This window comes from Carlito syrichta, unplaced genomic scaffold (assembly GCF_000164805.1).
Source record: "Carlito syrichta isolate Samal-C Ts95f unplaced genomic scaffold, Tarsius_syrichta-2.0.1 Scaffold301932, whole genome shotgun sequence".
NCBI lineage: Eukaryota > Metazoa > Chordata > Mammalia > Primates > Tarsiidae > Carlito > Carlito syrichta.
In genome coordinates this window covers 159,103-184,600 of record NW_007246028.1, presented here as the reverse complement: position 1 = coordinate 184,600, position 25,498 = coordinate 159,103, and the positions used below count along the sequence as shown (strand labels likewise).

Genomic DNA, 25,498 nt, shown 5'->3' with positions numbered 1-25,498 from the left:
TTTCTGTTATAGCAGCTTGTACTAAAAGATTTTAAGGGAAAAATATACCTAATACCTCAGTTAATTACCCTTTTAAAATATACGATTCAAATCAGAGTTAAAAGTGATTGTGTGGATATGATTTATTAGAGTTAATACTTGTAAATTTGCTGGACAGAATAGTACAATTTTATATGGGAATTCTTGCCATGGGAAAAATGCAATAATAATTATTTCCTGGAACATTGACAAAGAACAAGCTATTTCAGGAGAAACTATCTTGATTGTAAAGTGGAACACTTTAAGCCCAAGGTGTCATTAAATTCCCAAAACTTTTGAAAAGACTTGAGCACAATCTTTGGTAAGAGTAAAATGGTTTTGTTCAGTGACTGTTACCATATTTTTCAAAGTTATTTATAGCCGGGCAAAGTATATTATTTTTGGAAAATAATATTAAATACAATCATTTCCAAACACATAGCAGAACCTCATTTATTCACAGGTCAGATGGACATCATTGTAATTTGCCTGGAACAGACTCCATAATCTGGAAAGGAGAAGGTATAAAGGCCTCTGGATTCCTGAAATTGATTTTATAAAGTTCATGATGGTCAAAGCTAACTTATATTTCTTTGTGAGATGACTATCAAAATTATTTTTTGATTTTTTTAAAAGTTTGCTCTGACTATAGAGATAACGCTAACAAACTTAATTATCTTAATTTTTTCTGACCCCAGGTGATTAGAAACCAAAAGGAAATGGAAAAAAAATAAATGACTAAAACAGGAAGAAATAGTTGCAACCTGGTTGTGAGGCAAAAAGAACCTATATGTAGGAATATATTGTCTTGAGAAACACTTTAGCACAGGACAACACAAAAGAGAGAGGGAAGGAGAGAAGGAAAAAAAAGTGGGAGAGAGGAGAGAATGAGAACAAATAGTTTCTGTTTATTATCATTAAATTAATTTGATTTATATTTTTCATGGGCAATTTAATTGTGTTAATGATTTATTCACAGATGTAGGTAAATAAATTATTAAGCTCTTACCTACTATGTGTGAAAGCGTTTAATACGTAGTGGCAAGTAGCATATTAGCTTTCTTAATCACAAACTACTACTGCCAGATGGCTTACATCTCTATCTATATTTGCATCTGTGCATATGCACTTATACACATGTCCATATATGTTATATATAAACATATGGCTATGCTGTACATATTTGCATCCATTAAGTTATTTTGTAAAATCTACACTTTGACTTTGAAAATCATATCTGCTGAACTCAATAGAGGTCATGATTTCTGTATATTTTCTATCTTTTAGTCAAGTTCCATACTTTTTTTTGTAACACCTTACATTTTACTGCAGGCATATAAAACTATTGGGAATATTTAAAAGCAGATAGAATATGGGACAACTATCAAACTGGTTATTTGGATAATTTTGAAAATGATATTATTACTGTATCACAAGTTTATTAGTGCCCATTCAAATTGAAGGCATTTAGATAAAGATGGCATTTAGATAAAGATGGCCTTTCTGGTCAAAGAAGAAAACTTCAGCATAACAAAGCAATTTCAAATACATGGGGAGCATTGAAACAGCCAACAAAAAACTCCCTTGTTATTGACTATTCTATCTTTAGCTAGATGTCTATTTTGGCTTGAGTATTTTTCTCCCCTGTTATATTTATTTTTTTGTAACCTGCAATCTTAAGATCGCATTTGAGTGCTATTTTCCGTTACCCATTAAGGTTTCTCGCTGGTCTCCAGGAGAATTTTTCAGGCACCTAAAAATAATTTTATTTTTGTTCACATGCAACATTGTCAGGACTCTTTTGTCAATTGGGTTTGCAGTGTGGGACATCTATGTTGCTTTAGATGATAATGTAAAATTATTTCAAAATGCATTCATTCTGTCTTATGCATTTTGTCTTGGTTTATGAGTCCGTAAATTTCAAAGTCAATTAATAGTGCATGCCTTTCTACAACTTCGATTAAAGTGAAAATAGTCTATCATGGTAAAGTTATTATAAATATGTTACATAAAGACAGTTTATCACTGCAATCTCTATATGCTTCTGCTATTTCATAATGATTCAGAGCTCTATATGATTATTTTTAATGTATCACAATATTCATTTAACAGTTCAAGCAATCTAACATTATACTTAGAAAACATCAGTACTCTCCCTTTATTTCTACTGCCAATTCCTCACCTGCTTAAGAAATGTTTACAGTTTATTACTATTTATATATGATATTCTATGCTTCTTAAACATAAATATTACATATAGATATATTTTACTCTTTTTAAAAATATTACTTTATTTTATATATGGTTTTAAATATAACAGTTTAACAGGAACATTTTCCCAGACAATGTATACAGATTCTTTTTGACAACCTTGGAAGATGAACCAAATGTATTCCATTATCTCTACATTGCTAGATTATTAGATTGTGATAAGAAAAGGTGATCTATAAAATCTCTATTTTTATTCTTTTTAAAAGTTTCCTTCGTGTATATACAATCTTTTATAATGGCCCGGTAATATAGAAGAAAAATATGATTTTTACATTGTGTACAAAATATAGGTTAAATTTAGCTTGTTGATTTAAATAAAGCCACCTCTATCCTTGTTTTTTTAGTGTATTTTAATCTAATAAATTATAAAAGAGGTGTATGCAAGATAGAAATTGCAACTATAATTTTATCATAATCTTTCATTCCTAGTGATTTTTACCTTTTGTTGAATACAGACAAATGTCTTGGAAATAACAATTTATTACTGCTGTGTTTTGGGTAAGAAATGTGACTTTTGTTATTATAGTGGTTCTCTGAGACTCATTTAATGCTTCGTTGGCTTGATTATACTTGCATTGATATTATTATTTTGACTCTCACTTTAAAAAATTATTTTCCTCATATAACATCATTATATTATTTACCGTTGTGACCTTGTTTTTTGACATGTTACTCATAAACAGATTATAAATGCACTTTATATTTTAAATAGTCTCAATGTATTTCATCTTTTTTATTTATACAAATATTTGTATATATTTTGGGACAGGTATGATATTTTGTTACATGCAGACTGCGTAATGATCAAGTCAGGGTATTCAGAATATTCGTCACCTTGAATATTTACCATTTCTATGTGTTGGGAGCATTTCCAGTTCTCTCTTCTAGCTATTTTGAAATATGCAATACACAGTAACTGACTACAGTGCCCCTACTCTGCTATTGAACGTTAGAATGTATTCTATTTAACTGTGTATTTGTACCCATTAACCAACCTCTCTTTATCCTACCCACCCTCTTTATCCTTCAGTGCCTATAAAGAAAATATTGCATGTTCTTGCTAATATGTGGGGACTAAAAAGGTTGATCTCATGGAAGTCAAAAATAGAATGATAGATACTTCATCTTTTGATGGAAAGATTTAAACAACTTCATTTATGTTATCATAAATCTTTTTTTTTTTTTTTTTTTTTTGAGTTGGAGTCTCACTCTGTCGCCCAGACTGGAGTGCAGTGGCCGCTCCCGGCCACCGCAGCCTCCACCTGCTGGGCTCTGGCGATCCTTCCGCCTCAGCCTTCCAAGTAGCCGGAACTACAGGCGCGCGCTACCACGACCGGCCGATTTTTTGATTTATTGTAGAGATGAGGTCTCGCTGCCCAGGCAGGTCTCGAACCCGCGGACTCAGGCAATCCACTCACCTCAGCCTCCCAAAGGCGCGGGATTACAGGCTGAGCCACCGAGCCCGGCTCTATCATAAATCTGATAACTATATGCTTGTTTAAATTCCTTTTGTCATATTAATGGTCATTATTATATCATACTTTTTTCCTTCTATCCCTTGTTCATAATTTTGCAATGCATTATCTTTACTGCACTCTACTGCATTTCTCCTCTCTTCCAGGAGATGTAGAAGCTACACTCAGTGTTTTCATTTTAGTAAAGTTCAATTTTTTAAACTATAATTTTAAGCCTATATTTCTGTAGTGTTAAATCAAAATTAAAAAGCCAGGCTGGGTAGCTCAGCCTGTAATCCTGCGCCTTGGGAGGCTGAGGTGAATGGATTGCCTGAGCCCGCAGGTTCGAGACACCCCTGGGCAACTTGGTGAGACCTCATCTCTACAAAAATCAAAAAATCAGCCGGGCATGGTAGTGCATGCTTGTAAATCCGGCTACTTGGAAGGCCGAGGCGGAAGGATCGCCGGAGCCCAGCAGGTCGAGGCTGCGGTGGCCGGGAGCGGCCACTGCACTCCAGTCTGGGCGACAGAGTGAGACTCCAACTCAGAAAAAAATAAAAATAAATAAATAAAATAGTGACCTCCCTACCAAGATGATTTATGAGGAGGGACTCCCCCAAAAATCCTGAATTTATTTGTAACAAATTGTGTATTTATTCTTACATGTTCAAACTTCAGTCACCTCAAAGTATTCTCTGTTTGCAGAGTACTATCCTATCGGAGATGCTTTTCCACTGCTCAAAACAGTTTTGAATTCATCAATTTTGATGCCTTTTAGTGCTTCTGACATGTTTTTGTTTTACCTCTTCCACATCAGCAAAACATTTTCCTTTGAGGACTTTTTACATCCTGGGGAACAAAGAAAAGTCACTCAGCAAGATTGAGTGAATAGGATGGGTGGGAAATGTGGGTCCTATTGTTTTGGGTCAAAAACTGCTGAACACTCCGTGCAGTGTGGACAAGTACATTTTCATGGGGGAAGAACCAGTCACCTGTTTGCCACAACTCAGGATGTTTCTTCAGCAAATCATCATGTAAACATCTCAAAACTTTCAGAGAAAAACTGTGGTTGACGGTTTGATCCTGAGGAACAAATTCCAAGTGTACTACATGGGCCCACCCTCCACAAGATAATTCCTGACCTTTTTGGGTCCCCCTTCATACTCAGCAACTTCTAATTCTTTTAAAGCCAAAACAAAACCCTTTAGAAACCAGTAATTTATAATTTTGATTCCTGGCTATTATTGTTTTCTTTTATGGTGTCACTTATCTAGTTCTATAAGTCATTTTATCAATTAAGTTATACTGTCATTGTTTTGTAAAATTTTACCAAAAACCTCACAGAGTTTATAGTTTATCACTGTTTCTTTGAACTCTTTATGTTCCCTTGTTTTGAAATCTTTATCATCCCTCAGTATCTGTGGGGGATTGGTTTCAGGACATTTTTACAAATACCAAAATCCACGTATGCTCAAATCCCTTATATGAATTAGTGTAGTATTTGCATATACCTATGCACATCCCCCCAATTACTTCAAATCAACTCTAGATTACTTGTAATACCTAATACAATGTCTTTTTATGTAAATGATTCTTATGCTGCTTTGTTTAGATAATACCGACAAGAGAAAAGTTTATATAAATTCAATCTGGAAGCAATTATTCATTTTTTTCCCAAATATATTCTATTTATGGTTCATTGAACCAACAAATGTGGAACTCATGGATATGGAGGACCAACTGTACTTTAATTTAAATTTGATTGAAATAACTGAGAAATGTCCACATAAAAACCTCAAAATGATCTTTCTTTGGCACTCATCATGATGGCTTTGTCAGACAATAACAGCATTCTTCAATATGTCTTCTTTTAGGAATCTCTGTAGGTTATGAACCACTGTCTTCTAATTTCCACTTTTCCTAGCTTGCAATGTCTTCTATCTTCCATTGTTGTCAGCGAGAAATCTGATTATAGTCTAAGTCTATATTTAAACTTTTATCTTTCTCAGACTCTGTAAGTTGCTCCCTGTCCTATCCCTTGAAGTTCAGAAATTCTACTTGGTTATAATTCAATTTATTATAGTTCAATATGTTTCTAAATAGATATATATCTACTTAGCCTTTAAATATTTTTTTTTTCTATTTGGGTAACATTTTCAACTTTAACCAATCAAGTTATTTTTTTAAGCATGGAACATGTTCTATTATTACCTTAAGTAATTATTGTTACACACTTTCCATCTGTTATCTTCTCTCACTCTGTACTTGTAGACACTTTTAGAATGTTCCAGGTCTATCCTACAAAAAATAAATCACCGTTCTTTCTCTCATCACCTACAATATATTTTCTATAACTTGAAGTCTCTGATGCATATGTTATTATAGAACATAATACATAGTTATGGTTATTTAAGGCTGAGTATACTCAGCAGAGAGAGACAGAAAATATGTGTCTATGAAGTGGAGACTCATTGTCTCAACATTTCTATTTTGTGTGTCTGTATGTGCACACACATATATTATTTGCATATATCACAAGCTTTGTAAAGATAAATAACGTATATGCAATTTACAATAGGTACAGGTGCTTTTATTAATCATCTTCATCAAAACTGAGTGACATTGTCTACAAATTTAGGTTATGTATTATTGAAAATAAAACATACCATATTAGCGATTCAGTAAAATCAACAAAATATTGTATAATCAATTTATTGAATTATAAGCTTTTTGGCATTTCAAATTGGATTTAGTAGCCAGTTTAAATCACTTTTGTGAAAGAAACTATCAATTTGTATATGCTACAACAATAGATACCAGTGTTAAAATTTTTCACGTAAAATAAAAATCTCAATTTTTGCATTATTGAGTTCTATGTTAACATTGAACACCTTGTTATATTTTTAATTTCATCTACAATTTGAAAAAGAAACAAGCTTTCTGTATCTTTATAATTGTTCTTATGAAGGTATATTGAGTGCCTATTAAGTACTTTTGACCATAGCAAGTATTGGACATCCCATTGAACAGAGACTGAATGAAGAGTATAAAAACCATCACAGAACATATTTTAGTATTAACGTTATTTATAAAGAAAATTTGTGAGCATTCTATAGATTAGCACTATTAGAATTTTCTGAGACAATGGAAATGTTCTCTATCTGCTCTGTCCAATACCATAAGTACTAAGTACGTGTGGTCACTTAAAGTGGGTCTAGTACAATCAAGGCACTAAATTTTAATTGTGTTTGCTTTTGCATGATTTGGTTTTAAATTTATATAAACAAATGTGGCTAATGACTATCCTATTTGGCTGTTCAATTATAAGCACCTTCACTATCATTCACGTTTCTAGTAAGAGAAAAATAATTTTTTCCTCTTTTAATGTTTATTTTAAAATTGTGGGTAACAATTCAGGGTTAGGTATACAAATATTAATTGTGCAGATACCTTTATTGATGAGGTGTGCCCCCCCTTCCCCAGGCAGACATTGACTAATGTCAATCCTACCTCTCCACTCCCCCACACCACCCCAGCAATTTCACGCTACTTTGAATCCTTTTCTTATAGTAATATGGTAGTTGTTCAAAGACCACTTATGAGTGAGAACATGTGATACTCAGCTCTTTTTTTCTGTGAGAGATCACTCAGTATTATAAGTTCTAATTCCATCTAGGTTGCTGCAAAGCTCATGATTTTGTTCTTCTTAATGACTGTGTAATATTCCATTGTGTATATGTACCACATTTTTTTTTATTCAGTCTTCTTTTGATGGGCAGCATGGTTGGTTCCATGTTCTTGCTATTATGAACAATGCTGTGATTAACATACATGTGCAGGTATGTTTTTTATAGAGTGACCTGAGTTCTTCCAGGTATATTCCCAGTAGGGGAATTACAGGATCATATGGAAGGTTGATTTTTAGGAATCGCCACACTGATTTCCACAGAGGCTGTACTAGTTAACACTCCCACCAGCAGTGTAGAAGTGTTCCCTTATCGCCACATCCTCTCCAGCATCTGTTATTTTTTGTTATTGATGATGACCATTCTGTCTGGAGTTATCTGATATCTCAGTGTAGTTTTATTTTGCATCTCCTCAATGACTAATGAGGCTGAACATGTTTTCATGCATCTGTTGGCTACTCATGTTTCTTCTTTTGAGAAGTGTCTATTCATATCTTTAGCCCACTTTGTAATGGGGCTTTTTTTTTTTTCCTTTTCAGCATATTTGAGTTCCTTGAAGATCCTTGATGTTAGGCCTCTGCCAGACATGGAGTTGGCAAATATTTTTTCCCAGTCTGTGGACTGTCTTCCTGCTCTCTTGTTGGTTTATTTGGCTTTGCAGAAGCTTGTCAGTTTAATGAGGTCCCACGCATCTATCTTATCTCTTATGGTCTGGGCACTTAGGGGTTTTGATCAGGAATTGGTTGCCAGTTCCAACTTTCATAAGAGTGTCTCCTGCATTTTCTAAGGTTCTTACAGTTTGAGGTTTTTCATTTAGGTCTCTGATCCATTTAGAGTTAAATTTTGTGTATGGGGATAGGTAGGGGTCCTGTTTCAATCTTTTGCAAGTAGTCAGCCAGTTTTTTCAGCACCATTTTTACTGAATAGGTTCTCCTTTCCCAGTCTTTGGTGGTGGAGCCTTTGTTGAAAATGAGTTAGTTGAGAAATTGAGGTTTTGCTTCTGGAATCTCTATGCTGTTCCATTGGTATATATGCCTGATCTTTTACCAATACTATGCTGTTTTGGTTATTGTAGCTTTATAATAGAGTTTAAAGCCTGGAAATTTGATACCTGCAGCTTTGTTTTTTTGTTTTTTGCTGAGGATTGTTTGGCGATTTGTGGTTGCTTATGTTTCCATATGAATTCCTGTATTGTTTCCAGGTCTGAGAAGACAGATATACTTTCTAAATCTGTACTAATAAAGATTACATTATGAAATAAACAAAATATTCCTGTTAGAATTCTGCAAATTCCAAAATATAAATTATGTTGTGAATGTAAACCCTAGCCATTCTAGTCAAATATCTATTTAAATAATTATCTTTTTAAGCTGATATTTATTTCTACATCTATTTATAGAACAAATGTTTTTTGGGAATGTACTATTTGCTAAGTACTAGGCATGAGTTGTTTCTGTTTTTATTTTGTATTATAAGTTACCTGAGTATATAATCTTATCTATTAATTTATAGTGCTATTTTATTGGAGATTTTTTACAAGGCAGGCCAAGTATGTTGCTTATGTGTCAGTGCTTATCTTGATAGCTACTAAAGTCCCTTTTCTTTCACTTCTCTTACAGACCATATTTGGTGACTAAAATTTTACCAAGTTACTAATTTATGTTAATTCATTGAAAATCTTTATTAAAATGTAAATGTTGTCCTTTGAAGGGAAACACTTTAAACCACTATAAGCCATTAACACATTTTTGAGATTCGGTTTATCAGCTTAATTAGATAGTAATTGAGCGTGGCCCTGAGGAATTAAATAAATGTGATAGTGTAGAAGGGAAGAATCAACATGAAGCAGGTCAATTAGCAGATCTGGCCAGACCTTTTATACAGGACACTATATACACAGTCTGCTAGAAGTAGAATGCATTTAATGACTGGCAAGTGCATCTTCATTTGCAAATCTCTTTCACTGACAGTCTTCCCTGCTTCACTGATTTTAGAAAATAAATAATATAGCTAAAAGGATGAATATCTGTAATCATTTATACTCATTACTTATGTATTTTAGTGGGTTTTATTCTTTTTTAACAAAGGAGGTAAATCACAAGCTTAATACCATTTGTTGATCGGTTACTTAATGATTATTCTACAGTTGATACTCTCATTTTTTGTCATAAACTTCACATAAGCAATTTTCCTTTTTTATTTATTTATTTTTTTTGAGTTGGAGTCTCAGTCTGTCTCCCAGGCTGGAGTGCAGTGGCACGCTCCTGGCCGCCGCAGCCTCGACCTGCTGGGCTCTGGCGATCCTTCCGCCTCAGCCTTCTGAGTAGCCAGAATTACAGGCATGAGCTACCACGCCCGGCAGTCTCGATTTACTAAACCCAGGCAATCTCTCCATCTCAGCCTTCCAAGTAGCTGCAACTACAGGCATGCACCACCACGCCCAGCTAATTTTTTTTTTTTATTTATTGTAGGGACGAAGCCTTGCCAACTTACTCAGGCTGGTCTCGAACCCCTGGGCTCAGGCAATCCTCTCATTTCCGACTCCCAATGCTGGGATTACAGGCAGGAGCCTCCACACCCAGCAACATACGCAATTTTCTAAGTGATGCAATAATGAGGGGACATTACCCAAAAGCAAAAACTCCCATTGCTGTTTTCTCTAAGTAAGGTCATAACCAATACGTTTACAAGAATTAGACTGCTTATTCCAGGACTTTCTACCTGGTGACTCAATTAAAATATACAAGCTTAGTACTGTCAGAATGCTAATATTGCCATACCATTCATGAGTAACCAAAACAGTGAACATGGCCAAATGTACTCATGTCTATCTCATCTGCGGTCTATTCTTTTTTTAATGCTTTATCATTTGAGGCTTTATTAAATCACTCTGAGCTAAAACAGTATTTTTGTCAAATTTGATTATACGATTTGCCTTTTTATGCTTATAATGTCTAAAATGATCCTAGAAAAATACAAGAAATTAGCTCAACTTTCCTTATCACTCTAATTATCCCTAGATGGACACTTGCCTCTCTCTAAAGAATTTTGAGACTAGGAGAAAGCTAATTGTTTAAGGGAACTTAAGTGTTTTTCATTTCCATTTCATTTATGACCCATCCAAACTCATGTAAAGCATGTAATCCTATTCAGAATTTATATGTCATTGTGTTATGACTTTGAAATAGTCTTTATTATCTAAGAATGTCCTTTTGAGGAAAGACAATCAGATAAAAATTAACAGAGTTCCATATCATGACTCACTTTAAATTATTAATAAATATTTATACCTTCATCTTCATTAACAAAAATGGAGTAAAAATGGCTTCATGACTATTTTTTGTTTATGTAATAGTAATTTTTGTTATTTATACTTTTAATGCATTGATGTATTTTCTTTGTAATATATTTATATGACATATAACACCTTTTTTTCTTCTTGAGTTTCTTTTGCCTCATAACTCATAAATGAGCCAGTAACCACAATGCATTTAATGGAAAGTCTTTTAAATCCTGAAGGAAAACATTTTGTTTTAAAAATTTAGATATAATTCATTATTTGTTTCAAAACAGAATTGTTTTTATGTCATGCAGCCATATGTCTCTCCAAGAAAGAAATTTTAAGTAAAAAAAAGTAATAACTAAAGTTTCAAAGAAACAATGTTATTTAAAATTTTATAAATGATACCTGTTCCTACTTACATAGCTCAAAATCTCAAAGCCGTTCTGACTTCAACTTTAGAACAGATACATTATAGGTTTGTTCTATAATAATCCTTTTCAAGTATTGATTGAACTTTTCGTTTTTAAATAAAAATAGGTACTTTACAGCTTTCTTTCACACATGTTAATTTCTGTTCCCAGAAAATGAGGCTAGTATGTTCTTTTGGGTATATACAGTTAGAAATGAAAATGAACAGAGAGAAATAAAATGAATCAGTGCAACCACAGCACTTCTTTGCTAATGACGCATGAATATCAATAATTATATAAAGTAGTAAAGAACGTTAACAAAAGCAAGTTGATTTTCAAAAGGTTAGACAGGATTTGTACACATCAGAATTCAGAAGGATATAATTATTCAAGACAGAATTAATGAAATTCAAATGAAAAGGCTTAATCTGAATATGAGTGCATGGATTTGATATAAAGAAGAGAAAATGAACATGATACTTCTAATTACACTGATTTTTTAATAACTGCTGAAATTTTTGTGAAACCAAACTGAAAGTCATTCAATGGATGTAGTTTATTCATTATAGACCTGCATGAGTGTATCAAAGGGAATGATATACTTTTCGGGATAGATAGTAAACTAGACCTCCAAATGTTTGACTCTCTTTTGATTCAGTTAGTGGCAGTTTGTTGTATATGAAAATTATGAAAGCTCCTTATATATTAAAAACTATTGTATATATCAGAATGTTATAATAAGTAATATTCAAAATTTATAAAGCATAGTTTTGTTAGAAAATGAGTTCACAATTTCACAGTGGCATCAACAAGTTATTTGGAATAATTTTATTTCTCATGAAAGTTCACAGGATCATCTCTTAGCAATTTCTATTTAGCTGAACTGTACCACTTAACATCATTTATCTATGATGCCTGGAAATTATGTATCAAAACAGTAGGAGGAACTAAATTCTTCAATAGATCAGTCCTCATTAAATATATTGAATGTACAATGCTAACCTTTTACAGTTTAATTACTAAATTATAATTGAAAAAAAATGCCCACAAGTAATTGTAATCAGAAGCATTTTAGAAATGACAGTCATACTAATTTATTTTTGTAATAGAAGAAAATTTTAATAAAGTTTCCTTAATTATCAGTAATTTAGGATAGCAACAATTGCAATATTTTTCTCATTCAGATTTTTTCTAAAGTAATAGGTTATACCTTTTTATGTCTTTGATTGCCCTCATCAACTGTAATTGTTTTAATATTTCCAAATATTTTTTAAAAACTGTTCATGCCATTGTGGAGCATGGTGTGCATAGTATGTGACATAGTTAGTCCACTTACTTCTATCAATTGACACCAGTTGCTCTAAGACAGATCTCTGACAGTCTTAAAAATAATCATGATATGCATAATATTAGAACATTCCCTACCCGTGGTACAGGTGAATGTTTCTTAGAAGGGTATTACAATTATGTTAATAAAAGCTTTGTCATTAGAGCATTTTTAAAAAATGGTTTCTGGAACCAGACATAAAAGTTTAATTATATGAAAAATTGACGATTTAAATACATGCCACATGACATTCTTCAAAGGGAGATTACCACTGACTTACAGGTGAAAGTGATTTTTCACTTGATGTGCTGATAAATATTTATTAAAAGAAAATTGAGTACACTAATTGGTATGTAACAAAAGAATATATTAAAAAAAACATGGGATCAAGTAGAGAAAAGCCTAAAAAATCAGAAGCAAAAAAACAACCTGCTGCCTACATTCTTAGAACCTTGATTCAGGACTGAGGCCGATGATAAATACTATCTGCTGAGATACAGCATTCTTGGTGGTCAGGGCTATGTGACCAGCACTAATTAATATTTTTAAATCAATCTTGTTTTTATTTAAAGTTCCTCTGCACAAGACAAAACATAATTAACTGCGAACTTCAAATAAGTAAAAATTGGGGTTTTAAATTTTGTTTCAGGAAGTTAAATCCAAGTTAGTAGTTAAACGTGAGTGTATTTTTAGTGCCCTTTTCCTTATTGTATTTGATCATTCAATTAAGTTCTTTCCTGTCTATAATCTGTAATTAGTATATTTATGAATCACACATATTAAAGACATCTACGAGAATCTCGTATGGAAGAAATGAAGATCAAAATAGCTATTAGCTATATGTCAAAGAAGAAACAAAAAAAGGGCTTGAAAAACAGAATCAATTTTCTTTTAAAAAATGTGAGGATTTTTATAAAAATACTCTGGAACTCACTGTTTTTTAAAATAAAACTCAGACGTTTTCCAAATATTTTGAAGGTATGTCTAATTCTAAAACAACACCTTTGATTAGACAGCAAAATGCATAAGTAAATAAACAGAAAAACTATAACTTCTCTTCTATGCAAATTTGTCCCTAATAACAAAAACCACTGTTCTCTAAAAACTTACAGGTTGAAAATGCATATCATTAAAAACAAAAATAATTGCCCCATTATATAAAAACGTTACAAGCAATATGCTTGTTTTATATTATATTATATTATATTATATTATATTATATTATATTATATTATATTATATTACTTTATTTGAGTTGGAGTATCCATCTGTCACCCAAGCTAGAGTGCAGTGGCATGCTGCTCACAGCCACTGCAGTCTCAAACTGCTGGGCTCAGGCGATCCTTCTGCTTCAGCCCTCCAAGTAGCTGGAACAACAGGCACACCCCACCACACCCAGCTAATTTTTGTGATTTATTGTAGAGACGAGGTCTCACCAAGTTGCCCAGGCTTGTCTCGAACACCCAGGCAGTCCTCTCACCTTGACCTCCCAAAGTGTTGAGATTACAGACTGAGCCACCGCACCCAGCCTATATGCTTGTTTTACATGATATAGAGCTATCTTTTCATCAGGAGTTATAGCAACTAGTGCAAAATGAAAGACAAACTCAATAACTTGTAAATGTTATTAAGAACATCATACCAGTTTAACGTAATACATGCAAATCACAATAAATTTGTGTGACTTGCGCTCCTGATTCTACAACTTAAGTGTTAAAACTAATGTGTCAGTGGAAAATTTCACATGCTGATTTTTCTTTTCTTTTTTTATTTTTTTTTATTAATTTTTATTTTTTGAGTTGGAGTCTCACTCTGTCACCCAGACTGGAGTGCAGTGGCCGCTCTCGGCCACTGCAGCCTCGACCTTCTGGGCTCCAGCGATCCTTCCGCCTCAGCCTTCCAAGTAGCTGGAACTACAGGCGCGCGCTACCACACCTGGCTAATTTTTTTTATTTATTGTAGAGATGAGGTCTCGCCAAGATGCCCAGGCGGGTCTCAAACCCGCGGGCTCAGGCAATCCACTCACCTCGGCCTCCCAAAGCACTGGGATTACAGGCTGAGCCACCAAACCCGGCTGATTTTTCTTTTAAATTGGTAAAATGCTTGGTTTGAAATTGAGAAAATAAGAATCTAGATTTTAAAATCTATAATTAAATATTGCATTTGCTTTCTCAAACTTTAGCTCAAGTTTCTAATATCATTTAAATGTAAATTAGAACTATATTTACATTATCATTCCATTGGTCAGGAAGGAATATGTGCCGTGGATTTGGTCAAGATATATACAACAAATCAAATGTTGTAAAATTATAATTATGTCATTTAAGTGCTAATTTCTACAATTACATGAATTTGCCATGTCATTAGTGGATAAACAATCTAAATTAGAATTATTTTATTTTGATGTCCTGTAAGAATTGAGTATAAAAGTCCTAAAGTCTAAAGAAATTAAAAAGAACACATAAACTGACCACCTTATAATTTTATATACCTTTGTGTGGAATTCTGTCTGGAATTTGAAAGTCCACTTAATTACAACACTGCAAAGATCAGTAGGTTCTTGTCATAAAAGGCTGTGCAGTAATAAATGGCTGTGTTAGCATGCTTATCATAAAAATCCATAGAAACCGTGATCCTACAAAAACTCTCAGCTGACCCCATCAAGAGGCAAGTGGCAGTTGGTCAATTCTAAATAAAATTATTGGGAGAATAATTTCAATTATAAAAATTTTGCTGCCTATAGTGTAGACAGAAGAGAGCAGAGGTCATCCATCTTTGTGAATTTGCATGCCAAATAGTATTTGTTTCTTACTCTCATAAGGAATAGGAAAAGAGGCACTACTGGGAAACTCCAAAAGACTCTAGAACTGCAAAGTCTCATCATTCCTAGCCCTTGGATCCCAGTTAGCAAAGTGTAGACCCAGGAGAAGAAGCTGTTGCTCCTTTACATCTCAGGACTTTCTGAAGTTCCTATTAAAATATAAATGACACAGTCAGCCCTAGATATATAGAACATTAATTGACAACTTAATTTAGCAAGAAACTAGCAACAAAAACAGGTACTCATGTCTAGAATTTGGAGGAGTGCTTAATAGAAAGGTGCATACTAACCAAAAACCACTATATGTCTCTTGTACCTCAATCAAGATTAAGGAGAAAATGTATAAGAAAGGGTCCTATGTTATAAATAGAACACAGATATAGACACCCCCACCCCATCTCCTACCTAGAGTTCCAGGAAAATTAGAGTTAAATATAAATGCCAGTTACAAAAATTATCCTTTTCTTAGGGTAAAATTACTCTCCTGATGACCTCATAGTTCTTGGTCTTTCATCTTGTACTTATGGTACTAAAGTGTATGTATTACTTATTATGAAATGCTGTAAAAGCTTTGTGGAAAAAGCAGTTACATAAAGAATAAAAAATCATTTTACTAGATTTATCATTATGAGTTTTTAAATCTATTTCAGCTCTTTGTCAGCTATAGACTGAGAACTATATAAACTCAATTGAGGAGTTTTCATTATTAGAAAACTAAAAGAATTGTTCTTTTATATATCTATACCAGCACACTGTCCGTGAAGAAACGATGATAGTGACAACCGAAGACATGCCTTTGGAAATTTCTTATGTGCCTTCTACTTATCTGACTGAGATCACTCATGTCTCACAAGCCCTATCCGAAGCAGAACGACTTCTCAATGCTCCTGACCTCTGTGCTAAAGATTTTGAAGATCTCTTTAAACAAGAAGAGTCTCTGAAGGTAAAAGCAAAACACTTTTATTTAAATTTTACAAGATGATCACATTTATCATTTATAGTACCAGAACAACTGACTTAAATTGCATACACTGTGAAGGCATTTTGTCTTACACATGAAATTCTTTCAAAAATACTTTATAGAATGGTTAGAATTATACGTCTGGGATAGAAAGAGAAACATACATTAGAGAAAATATTTTATAACATTTAGTGTTAAGAGACTTCCTAAAACAAAGACACAAAATCAGTCGTTTTTACATGCACTCAGGGCAGAAAGGAATGACCAAATAAACAAGTTGTGATAGACAAGCATTTTTATTCTCAACCAATACATTACTTTCCTTTCTTTTTCTCAAAAAAGAAAGAAAAGAATATATTTAAAATTACATTTACTGTACTTTGTTTTAGTTTATATTTTTCACTTGTATATGTTCAAGTTCAATTAATGTCAACACTCATTCTATAATATATGTAATATAATGAAATAGAAATCAATAAAATATTTTCTTTAAAACTGCCAACCAAAGGCTACCAAGCAAATCAAGCTTTTTTCAAGCCACTAGCTGTAAGTTACTAAATTCTGAACAAAGACAAATCATGATGTGGGAATAAGCTATGAATTTTAGATGGGAGTGTCTGGAGATAAATGAATGTAGCATTAAGAAAATGTACATAATAATATGTGTTTCAAGATAATTTTTGTGATTATACATTTCACACTCAAAATGAAATATTATAGTATAGCCATAGCTTGGTGTTTTCCAATGCAAACAGCATATGATTATAGATAGAAGATGAGTTTGCTATCAGCAGCATGTATTAGCTGAAGCATTTTGTACTCTAAATTATTTCTTGGGAGCTCATTCCATATCACACATTTGCCTGCAAAAGTATACAAATAGATAAAGCTATTTGTTTGTTTGGGAAATCGGTGTTGCAGTATCTTAAATGACTTGACCTTAATATCTTATATTATATCAAATAAGCTATCAAATTACATGCTAAAATAAAATAAGAGCTACATGGATCTCTGGAACTAGTTCATTCATTTCAGTGTGATACTATTTCTTATTTTACTTGAAGTGAAAGTCAAATCACTTATGGGTACAATGAAGAAAAGAAACTTAATCAATTGATTAAAAAGACATGCCAACATTCCTGTCATTATTCACATTAACTAATTTTGCATGACAGCAAAGTTTGTAAGTTCATCTTTGTCATTCAACACGTAAATCACTGCTAATAAGCTAATATTCATTCCTTTCCATGTTCGTGAACATTTGGGTCAGGGGAGCAATGACCCTGAACTTATTAAGTTGCCCGTTGAATATCTTTGTCTCAATACCCTTTAACCTGGCATACTCAGAATGATAGACCCCTGGCTATACGCCTAGCTAATCATTTGTTCATTCTGATACATTTAATATTACTGTAGCTGACACCTATTATAATAGTATTGATTACTGTGGTTTGTAAGAAAATATGATTTCAGGTTTAATTTAGCTGGTTTATTGAATCCTCATGAGATGCCATTGTGGGAATAATTCTATCTCTCTTCCAACAAATCTCCCGCAGCAGGTGAATGGGCTTCCTACCTTCATGGGCTTTTTGAAGGGGGATAGTCTTGAGATCAGTCTTTTCAATGAATATGTATTTCCTCTTAAAGGCATTCATCATTGTCATTATCCAGTAGTAAAAATAGAAAAGCAGTGCATAAATTGTACAGCTCCTGGTTGGGAAAATTTGAAATTAAATTGTAGTTGATTTTATTCCTGATAGATTTGCATGAATCAAATTACAGAACTATAGCAGGTATTTCTGCAGTTTAACATATATATTTCTTGAAAGTGCAATACAACACAAATAATGTGTAATAAGTTATGATTACTTTCTGAACAAAATGTAACTAAAATAGCACATGCGCTTTCAATAGGCATATTGAACTGGATAGCTACCTAATCATTCTGACAAGGACTATGCAGATAAACACCTACTTACACAGGGAAATCTGCATTGAATAGCTAATAGACTACCTTAAGCATAACTAGAGATGGATGAGAAACATACACATGAGTAATATTTATTCTTATTTCAGAGCCAATATTAGAATTGTTAATCGATTGTGATCATTTATATGTACAAAGTCAGTACTATTCATTGCATGGAAAATTGTAGATAATTTCAAAGTAATTAAAATTTTTGAAAGTTTTGAACAATATTAAGAATAACTTATACTTTACTTTTTAAAAAAAAATTGTCTTAATAAAATACGCCAAAATAAAATTACTATTTTGAGACATCAAATTTTGCTTTAAAGTATCTTGTGTAAAAACATAACCATAGAATTTCTTAGTAACAAGATGTAAGTTACCAAAAGTTTTGCCCTTGAGAGTATTAAATATTTGCAATCTTGTCATGAAAAGAGAAAATATTCATCTAGGAAGTTCTACTGAAAGAATTTATGCCTAACTTTACTGAAAGCTCCGGTTTTGTTGGTGTATGAGACACTCTGGAGACCTCACCCAAATCGTTTCCTCACTTAGCAGTTCTTGCACTCTGGCTGGCAGCTGCCAACTCCAAGTGTCTCTGATTGTTTGCCTTAGGGCTCTCTCTAGCCATCAAAGCCCACACGTGTCAGGGAGTTAAAGCCTTGCACCCCTACACTTCCCAGCAAACCTCAACCAGTAACAGATGGCTTTTGCTGGATAAGCACTGCTACTCATTCTCTCTTCAGTTGGCTCTTCCTCCCAACACTATTAAGTATCTAAAATTATTATCCCTATCTTATAGATAAATAAACTGAATAAATGTAAATAGTCAAAACTGATACAACTAGTATTGGTGAAACAAAGTTTTTAACCCAAGCAACATAGCTCCAAAATCTGTGGAGCTAACCACTTATTCATGAGGCTGTTTCTGGGGTCTTTGTGGAGCATAGCGAAGTTAAATTTGGCAAAAATAAAATAGAACACTAAAGTCTGTCATATCCAAAAGCCCCTATCTTGATCAAAGAATAGCAAGAAGACTAAATTGGATGAAGCAGTTCATAGAAAAATACTCTGGATTTTAATTCTAGATCATTCCATACCAAAACAAAAAGATTCCATGGAAGGAAGGAAGGAAGGAAGGAAGGAAGGAAGGAAGGAAGGAAGGGAGGGAGGGAGGGAGGGAGGGGAGGAGGAAGGGGAAGGGGAAGGGAAGGGAAGGGAAAGAAGGGAGGAAAGGAGGGAGAGAGAGGGAAGGGAAGGAAAAAGAAAGATAAGAAAATATAAAGAAAGGACAGTAAAAGGAAAGGAATGGAAAGGAAAAAAGTCACGCATGCATATTTTAATTTTCTCATTTGAACTATAATAATACAGATGTTAGGCTTGAGGTGAATAAAATGTGCTGTGTTTTGTGTCACCAAGAGAATAGCAAGAAGCATGTACATATGACAAAGGCTCACAGGTGTTGTTAGGAGACTTGGTCCTAAATAGGTCATTAAAGACAGCCCTTGTTCAACCTCCGCAGCACAAGGGAGACCTGGTATTGAGCTTAAAAATCAAAGATGGTGTGAAACAAAGTTGTTCAAGACTTATTTGACTGCTTCAGGTTTTATGTATGGCTCTTGAGACCCAAAACAGATTATTTGGACACGTGATAATCTAAGGAGTAAGGATTCATTCATACCAAAATTATTTATTAAGTTCTTACTATGTACCAGACACTGTTCCAATTACTCAAAAAACAGTGAGCAAAACTGATGGATCCTTGCCCTCATACAGTTTTTATTATAACAATGGGAGGCAAAATGCAAACAAACAAAAATACATAAGTAAATGTTGCATATTGCAAGGTGATACAAGTTATGAAAAAAGAAAACAAAGCCTAATAAGGGAGTATAAAACCAATAAAGGAGGAACGGAATGACAAGAGGTGAGATTACGATTGTAAACAGAGTGGAAAAGACATTAGAGCAAAGATTGGAGGAAGGTAGGAGTCAGCCCTGGAGTCAGCCTTGCTGTCTGAGTAGAGAAAGTAGAACAAAAGCACAAATGTAGAAGTGACCCTAACTTGATCTCAAGAACAGCAAGAAGGCCAATGTGTCTTAAGCAGACCTAGCTAAGAAAGGAAAGTAGGGAATGAGGTTATGAAGATTGTGGGGATCCAGAGTGTGGAGGGCCTGGTGGTCCATTGTAAAAGCTACCTTTCACTCTGGATGAGACAGGAACCATTGTAGGTTTCTGATTCATGTTTTAAAAGAAGCACACTGGCTTCTAGGTTGAGAGGAAACTGTAGGGGGCCAACATTAAAAGCAAGGAGTCCAGTTGAAGAAGAGACAGATGCTCGTGGCTTGGACTATGGTGTTAGTGAGAGAATGCCAGATTCTGGAAATATTTTCAAATTAGAAATAGTAGATTCATATCTGTATTCACACAGAAACTTAAGCATGTGTATATGAAAACCAATCCTCTGCAAATCTGAAACTTGGTTAGGATAATTTCAGTGTCCCATGAACTTGGCAGAAGATCTTTTGCGGGATGTAAGATTTCTTCTCTGATATTTTTGTCTTCCATATTTCTGTCTTGCCTTAGACTAGGGACAAATGTACTGGAAACAGAGTTTAACACCCTGGTCCAGATCTTTCTCCTTTGATATCTTATTTCATAGCATTTAAGCACAAATTTAATAATACCAATTACTTAAATAAAGACAAAACTGTGCCATGAGCAAAGTGACTGCTTTTCTATTCTGGTATTAGGGAAATTAGATAATAACAAGCGACTCCATTTGTACAAATCTGAACAAAATAGCTGAAGAATAATAAAAGAACAATTGTTTGTGTGTGTATTGTAATATAAGGGCATGCTAGATAAGGGGTTGGATTTTTCACCAATTTAATAATATTGCAATAAAAGGGTATTGCAATTATTTTAAATTAAATCATAATGGATCATATAAAATCTCAATTACGTTTAATTACAAATGCTTTTTGAATTCTACTTCCATTTTCAAGTAGAGAAGTTTATTACATGAAAAATTTGATTTTTACTAATGTATTGCCACATTGTAAAGACTGATCCTTTGGATTATATATAAACATTTGGAATAATGTAATCGTTTAGTGGTTATCTGAGGAAAATTTAATTTTTTCAACTAACTCATATAGTCAGTTATAAATATTATTTCTTCTTCAACTGCATTTATGATTTGAGATTTATTTGTTTGATTTGCTACATATTAATGTGTATATTACTTTACAGATATTAATCAATTAACTGTAATTTAAATTCTGCTTAAATCATTTCTATAGTACATTATTTTTAATTTCTCTTATAGAGAAGAGATTATAGATATTTACTGCATTACAGTCGTGCCCACCTCATATTTATATGTGCTTTGTTACAATATTCCTTTATATTTAATACATATCTTCCTGTTATAGGAAATTATTCATTCATTTTCTCTGCCATTATTTCATTAGGACAGCAGTTGTCCTACTTTGACTTCCATCCTGCAATTTATTCCCATCTCTGCTGAAATGTAGTTTACGAACTCACTCCTACTCTTTCCATTCTCCCAGTAAGGCTATTTTGATAATCTCCATCCTGTAAATTCTGGAGGCTGAAACTTCCATATTAAAACTTACAAATCATGAGACTTGCAGAAATTTTGAGGTTGCAATTAAGTTATGGGGAAGATTTTCCTTCTATTCACGCACTATTCAAGCTGTGTTTCAGTCAATTATGATGTCATTTTTTAATCTGTGATATATAATTACTGATTTGTTATTTATGCAAAGATATTGCATCATCCCATGCAGAATATTTTGACCAAAATATATAGTTGTGTTTGGAAAGTCTTTTTGCACATGTGGACAATAAACTGCACACACACAATAATCAAAAGATCAACTTACAATAAAGCCACTAAAAATAACTTTTTAAATTTCTTTAGAAGCTCAGAAAAACCTGGTTAATAAGTATTTTAATGTCTTTTGATTGAACACTCTTCCCAATTTGATATGTCATTAATGTAGTGCCTAGTAGCTGGATGGGACGTAAAGAGTCTAAGAATTAGATTTATATAGGGTGTTACCTTCGTCTGTCAGATAAAGAAAAATTCCAGAGAGTGAATATGAACCGGAGTTTGAGTCTTTGGTGCTCCCATTTCTCTTTTTCAATTTTAAGACAGATCTACTCCCCAATGGCTGCTGTCACAACTACTAATGGGTTTCTCTAATCCTTTTTTCTTGGAAATGAAAGTTGTATACCTCTGTTAAACAAGTTACAAAGTGTCTCAAGGTATTTTTGATACCCCAAACTGCTTACAGCTATTATTTTCACCTTCTCCAAATGTGAAAGCAAGCATGCAGGGTTTTATAAATCTGTAAACACATACACATGCATTTAAGTGTATGTAGACCCATTTAACTGCAGTGCTATGTTTAACAAGATGATATTAAGTCAGCAACATCAAAAGAAATAATTTTCACCTTTTATAATGGTTTGCAAATGAACCATTTACTAATTCTGACCTGTTCCCTGTTGTAACCAGCCTCTACCATACACACAACTCCCAGGAGGAAAAAGTAGTATCTTGCTTGTCTTCTTTATCACCATATCTACAACTCCCAGAATAGTACCCAGCACTTAGTAGGTACTCAATGTATATCTGTTAAATGAACGAGTGATGGTCTGGTACATCCAAGTTTTAACTCTGAGAGAGGAAAAGACACAATGATGTTAATCTATAAGTGCCAAGACAAAAAAAATGGAAAGCAAGTTAACCTCTTTACGTTATGCCCTAACTCACTGAATTATATTATCCAGACATGTGAATTCTAAAAGTCTACACATATATAAGCATGAAGAAATTTCTCTGGGTCTGTACATATTGAATTATAAAAGAATCATTTATGAAAATGTGTAGGGAACCCACATACAATTAAGTTGTTATTAAATAAATCATTGCTAATATTAATAATAATTACTGAGCTTATATTATTATATGGTTATGATAAGCAGCACACTAGAGAGTTTAGTAAATCACTGTTTCTGAACCAAAAAAAAAATAGATTTCAACACCAAGTCTGCTTCTTAATAGTTGTACCCTTGGACAAGTCACCTAAAATTTCTAAGCCGGCTTTTTTAATATCTGTTTCAGGCTACCCAACAGTACTATTTTAAAGAGGAACATCATGTAGGATCATATAGAAGCATTCTTGTTAAAATGCACATTTATATAAATTTCAAGATCTGTAAAATCCAGATTGCTTCATCCAATACATAAAATCATAAAAATTATTGTAAAATAAATTTCCATGTAAAAAATCCAAAAAACCCACAAATTACCTCTAAGAATGTGTTAAACCTGATACAATTTTATATTTATAAATAAAAAAACTTTAAATAAAATGTTAACAGTGACATAAAAAAATACATAAACTTATTTCCAGATTTGGCAAATAAACTTAGGTTAAAAAAAAGTATAAACTAAAAAGAATACATGTAAACTAAAAGTGTTTGTTTTCAATAAAATATTCTGTTAGAAAATCTTATATAATTTCAATCATATTCCTTTTATGTACAGATGCTCCTTAGCTTACAATGGAGTTACCTCATAATAAATTCATTGTAAGTTAAAAATACTGTAAGTCAAAATTACATTTAATACATCTAACCTATCAAACATCATAGTTTAACCTAGTTTAACTTTAAAATACTGAACACCTACAGTAGCCTACAGTTGGACAAAATCATCGAACAGAAGGCCTATTTTATAATAAGGAGTTGAATATCTTATGAAATCTATCAGATATTATATTGAAGTATGGTTTCTACTGAATGAGTATCACTTTCTCACCACCCTAAAGTCAAAAAACTTAAGTTGAACCATTAAGAATCAGGGACCATCTGTATTTCCAATGCTAGGTATTACTTACTCAGGGTAACATTTTCCATTCTTCTATTTATTTTAGGTGCCAAGTAAATATCTACTTTTTAATATTTTTCTTGAGGTACAGAAATGCAAACTCTAAATCATTGCAAGTTGCCGTGTACCATAAATGTTGCAAAGAAAAGAATACTGTTTTCTAGCTTGCTTGATTTTTTTTGTTGTTGTTGTTTTGTTTTGTTTGAGATTTTGTTTTTCTAATGAAATATGGGGCTTTTGCTTTTTAATGAAATATGTTGATTCAATTTTTTTTCCAATTCAATTTCACCCTAGATTAAGCATGTTCAGGGTGGTATGGCCATAGACTTGATTCTGTTTCAGAAACCTAAAACACTTTGTTCGAATAAGTTCAGAACCATGACTTAAAAATAAACTATTTAAAAAAATATTGAAGTTCTAAGTGAAGAAAGTTTTAATCACTAGTGTTTTTTATTTGTTTTGTTTTTTTTTTGAATCTTAACATTTGCTTTTGTTATTTATTTTTTTGATTTTCTTTTGTCATTTTAAAAAGATAGTTTGTATTCATTTCTCATGCTTAAATTTGTAACAATGAGCATATAAATATTGCAATAATATTCAGTTGAACCTTATAAATTGCCATCCTGTTAGTAAAGATGCTTAAATGTTGGCAATTTCATATAGCGCAGTAGACCACAGTGACTTTTACCCAGGTCTGTTTATTTCATTAAGCATTCTGAGAAAAAAAAATCAAAAACTTTGTGCTGTAAATCACAAATAAATAATAGGCACCATTTCCTACTAATTCCTAAATTTAATTTGCCAAATCTTAGACAAAAGAATACCTTTTAAGGTATTCCCATTATTATGGAAATCTATGGTGCTTTAAAAAGATAAGAAAACTGAATATAGTATTATGATCCTGCTCTCATATTATGTTTTGTTGTTGGTTTGTTTATGTTGTTTCGTTTGGTTTTAGATGTATGCATTTAGATTCATCACATTTGAATGAATAATTGGTTTTAACTTTCTATTATCCATATAAAACACTATAATACAAAGCATGTTTCCTTAGCATCAACAGCATTAGTCACTTGCAAAATGGGCATAATATTATCAAATATGTTTTTTTTATTTTCCCAAAATAGTCTATTACCATTTGTATTAATTTTTGCGGATTTGATTGCATTTTATTTTGTATGCAGCTATCTGTGAACTTTTGCTTAATCATGCTAGGTTTTCAGTTTTTTCTCAAAATAAAATTTTAAAATTAAATATACTCATATTTGAAATTGATTAGTATAAACTGAAAATAATAAAAATAAACATCCTACCCTCATTTCTTTCTTTTTTTTTTTTGAGTCGGAGTCTCACTCTGTCGCCCAGACTGGAG

The 25,498-nt window shown here is 32.8% G+C and overlaps 1 protein-coding gene across 1 annotated transcript in view; it reads left to right on the top strand.

Moving 5' to 3' along the window:
- Nucleotides 1-25,498, top strand: part of LOC103258005 (dystrophin-like) — a gene marked incomplete at its 3' end in the record, with an annotated part of 161,124 nt that overhangs the window by 64,861 nt on the left and 70,765 nt on the right. The window contains exon 12 of the mRNA XM_008055710.1: nt 16,019-16,213. Coding sequence (XP_008053901.1) covers nt 16,019-16,213 — 195 coding nt within the window. The remainder of the gene's footprint in view (nt 1-16,018; nt 16,214-25,498) is intronic.